Below are 3,110 nucleotides of genomic sequence, written 5' to 3' on the forward strand. Positions count from 1 at the left end.
ATCTATTTTAATTATGTGTCTACTAAAGCTGAAAAAGAGTTAAATATTTTCAAATGTAAAAAAAAAAAAAAAAAATTCTAAAAAAAATTTATATCTTAAAAATTTTGATTTTTGTTTTATTTATACTAAATCTATAATTAAAATAAATTTATACTAATTTAATATAATATAAAATTTATTTAAAGTAGGTTTAGAAAATCTTATTTTTATCAAAATTTAACCCAATCAAAATTTCAAAAACAAATTCACTTATTTGGATTTTTGAAAATCATGCATCATCTAAAATCGTTAGAATGCATCAAAAAACGAAAGACAGCTTATAACATTAAATTTTTTACTTATAAAACTATGTAAAATACCAGAATTCCGTATTTCAAATTTTATATCATTTATCCAGGGGTTAAATTTGACGCCCGTATACCCGTTTTTAGCCTTTTTACCCGTAAAATACGTTTCAATTTCAAATCTCCACGTCATCTGCAACTTGCTATTAATTTTTGAAAACGTCAATATGACGGGCAGGTTTAAAAATTAAAAGTTTTAATTTTTTTTTTTATAAATTTTTATATATATATATAACCTTACCGTATATATTTTTTACACTGTATAATCCACCTGGCACCCGTAAGTTAAAACTTAAAGTGATTGAAATGGACCGGTTCGAGCCTCGAGGTACTGGAACTTGGATTCAAAAGGACGAAGGAGATCGTCGGCGTGGTGGAACATTAAGGGCGATTCGCATCTATTCTCTCTCGCTCTGAGAATCGGCCGTCTTCTGTGTTACTGAAGTACATCCGTAATAGCGCTGGTATGACGAGCCGACCTCATGCTGTCATGTTCCCTTTTCCCGCTGAAGGTCACATTAGGCCCATGCTGCAACTTTCCAGAATCTTATACGCCCGAGGTTTTTATATCACATTCGTTAACACCGATTATATACAAGAGCGGTGGGTTAGGTCTGGATCGGAGTCCCTGAAATCTCACCCGGCGGACTTCAGATTTGAAACTATTCCAGACGGCCTGCCTGCCGACCATGGCCGGACCCTCAAACTAGATGAGCTATCTGAGTCCTTGAATGACAACGCCCCTCTGCATTTCGACAAGCTCATTGACAAGTTGAAGAATTTACAGCCAGACGTTCCTCCCGTGACATGTATTATTTCTGATGGGGTTCTTTCCTTTCCGTAGAATACCGCGAGGAAGCTGGGAGTTCCCAGAGTATCTTTCTGGACGCTCAGCGCTTGTGGCTTCTCAGCTTATTTCTTCATGCCTCTTCTCGTTGAAAATGGTTATGTTCCTCTCAAAGGTATATCACTATGGCAATTCTTTTCATCTCCCTGTACTTTTTTTCTTTTCATATGAGTTTTGTTGTCTGATTGCACTAAGGTCAGTTGAGTTTGAATTTCTTTTGAAATAAGTTAATTCCAAGTTTTGATCCTCAACTCCTCTCCATTAATGGATTTGAAGGACTAAATGCAATGGTTTACTGCAGATGAGAGGTGTTTTACAAATGGATACATGGAAGAAATACTGACGTGCATTCCTGGAATGCCCCCGCTGCATGTCAAAGACCTTCCCAGTTTCTTGCAAGTCGCAGAATCTGCAAAGGGCTACATGTTTGAGCATATGAAAAGTGAAGGGCAGGCCTCTCTGGAAGCCGACATGGTAATACTCAATACCTTTGATGAGCTGGAGGGTCCTGTACTCGACGCACTCCGGATAAGAGTTCCGCCCTTGTATTCTCTTGGCCCTCTTTTACACGCAGCAGAAAGTGATGAGAATCGAAAATCCCATCTGTCTGACAGCATCTGGACTGAAGAAACCGACTGTGTGAAATGGTTGGACGGTCAGGTGCCGTCTTCAGTTATCTATGTCTGTCATCAGTTTATATACATCGCCGATTCGCCAGCGTTGCCAGGTTTTTGAAATCCCTCCCTCTCTCTCTGTACAAATAACAATAACAATTACACTGTTATAGCTGCTAATTTCATGGGTGGAAAATTGGAAATGGATTGGATAATGCTCATTTTCTACATTTGCTAGGTGATATGGCGGAAGCATAAATGCTAGAATTTTTTAACATATTTCCTTTGATGTGCGACTTTCTGTCGTTAAGATTTTGGCTTTCTTTTAGGAGATTGGTTCGAACATGTTCTTATAAGTTAATTGGGTCATCAAAGTTGGTTGGATTTTTTTGACAAGGCCGTATTAGAAGGGGATTGTGGGTGTGGAGTATATATAGTTATGAATTTTTGACATTCTTATAGTAGGTTTGGAGGTGTCAGATCTAATAGTAAAACTGAAACATCAGCACACATTAGCACTTTGCGGTTTGCTAGATAGCTGGAAATTGAAGAGATTTCAAGTCCAAAATGGTTATTGAGTGGGCTCAAGGACATTCAAATTCAAATTTTGGGCCATGTAACAGATCAAGTCCATGTCAAAATCCTTTAGGCACTTTTCATTCACCCATATTTTTCGTAAGCAGAACTAGGTGGCCTACAACCTCTCCAAATGTGGTAGATTTGTTATTCCGGATGTCATCCGTTACACATCTTTTGTCGCAGATTCTCCTTACAGCTCTGGGAGTTTCATTTTCTAAGACGCAGAGTAGGCCTCTTTGTAGCTCATCTGATCACTTGCCTTGCATCTGGTCTGTAGTTTCCTTTCGTTTTTTTCAATATTTGTTTTGTTTCTTCTCTATGGTGTCAGGCCTAGCGGTTTATAGTTGTCAGTTATTTCTGCCAGCAATATTTTGTATCAGACAATTTGTTTTGAAGTGAGAATGTCTTCAGCATCTCTGCTTGTATCTATTGGGAACGTCTTCGTTTCTTTAGTAATTAAGGTATGTTCTCTCCATAGAGTAATTGAGGTATGTTCTCTCCATAGAGATGAATTCAGAACTGGGGCATATAGAAAGTTGAGATGGTTTTTTTTAAGTAAAAATAAAAATAAAAATTTGTCCTATCTAAACTCAACCTTGTTATACATATAAATATAAAATTAATTGCGCATCCACCTAAGTATGTCATGCCTGTGGTCATACACAGCACGAGAATACACCGTCTTGATACCTCTTTTATGACCATCGATGTGTTGTCACAAGGAAA

The 3,110-nt window shown here is 37.5% G+C and overlaps 1 protein-coding gene across 1 annotated transcript; it reads left to right on the plus strand.

Moving 5' to 3' along the window:
* Positions 1-767: 767 nt before the first annotated feature.
* Positions 768-2,611, plus strand: LOC149182119 (7-deoxyloganetin glucosyltransferase-like). The gene is made up of 2 exons (XM_089418477.1): positions 768-1,306; positions 1,493-2,611. Exons 1-2 carry the CDS (start codon positions 1,267-1,269, stop codon positions 1,924-1,926), a joined length of 474 nt encoding a protein of 157 aa, XP_089274603.1. The 5' UTR covers positions 768-1,266; the 3' UTR covers positions 1,927-2,611.
* The last annotated feature ends 499 nt before the right edge of the window (positions 2,612-3,110 follow it).

Source organism: Pinus tabuliformis, chromosome 3_2 (assembly GCF_031772625.1).
Source record: "Pinus tabuliformis cultivar Carrire ecotype Pingquan chromosome 3_2, CPIR1, whole genome shotgun sequence".
Lineage (NCBI taxonomy): Eukaryota > Viridiplantae > Streptophyta > Pinopsida > Pinales > Pinaceae > Pinus > Pinus tabuliformis.

Excerpts from the sequence above, each read along its gene's own strand:
- LOC149182119 (XM_089418477.1), top strand. The coding sequence starts at position 1,267 with ATGCCTCTTCTCGTTGAAAATGGTTATGTTCCTCTCAAAG. Across the intron at positions 1,307-1,492 it reads TGGTTATGTTCCTCTCAAAG|ATGAGAGGTGTTTTACAAAT; the intron begins GTATATCACTAT and ends GGTTTACTGCAG.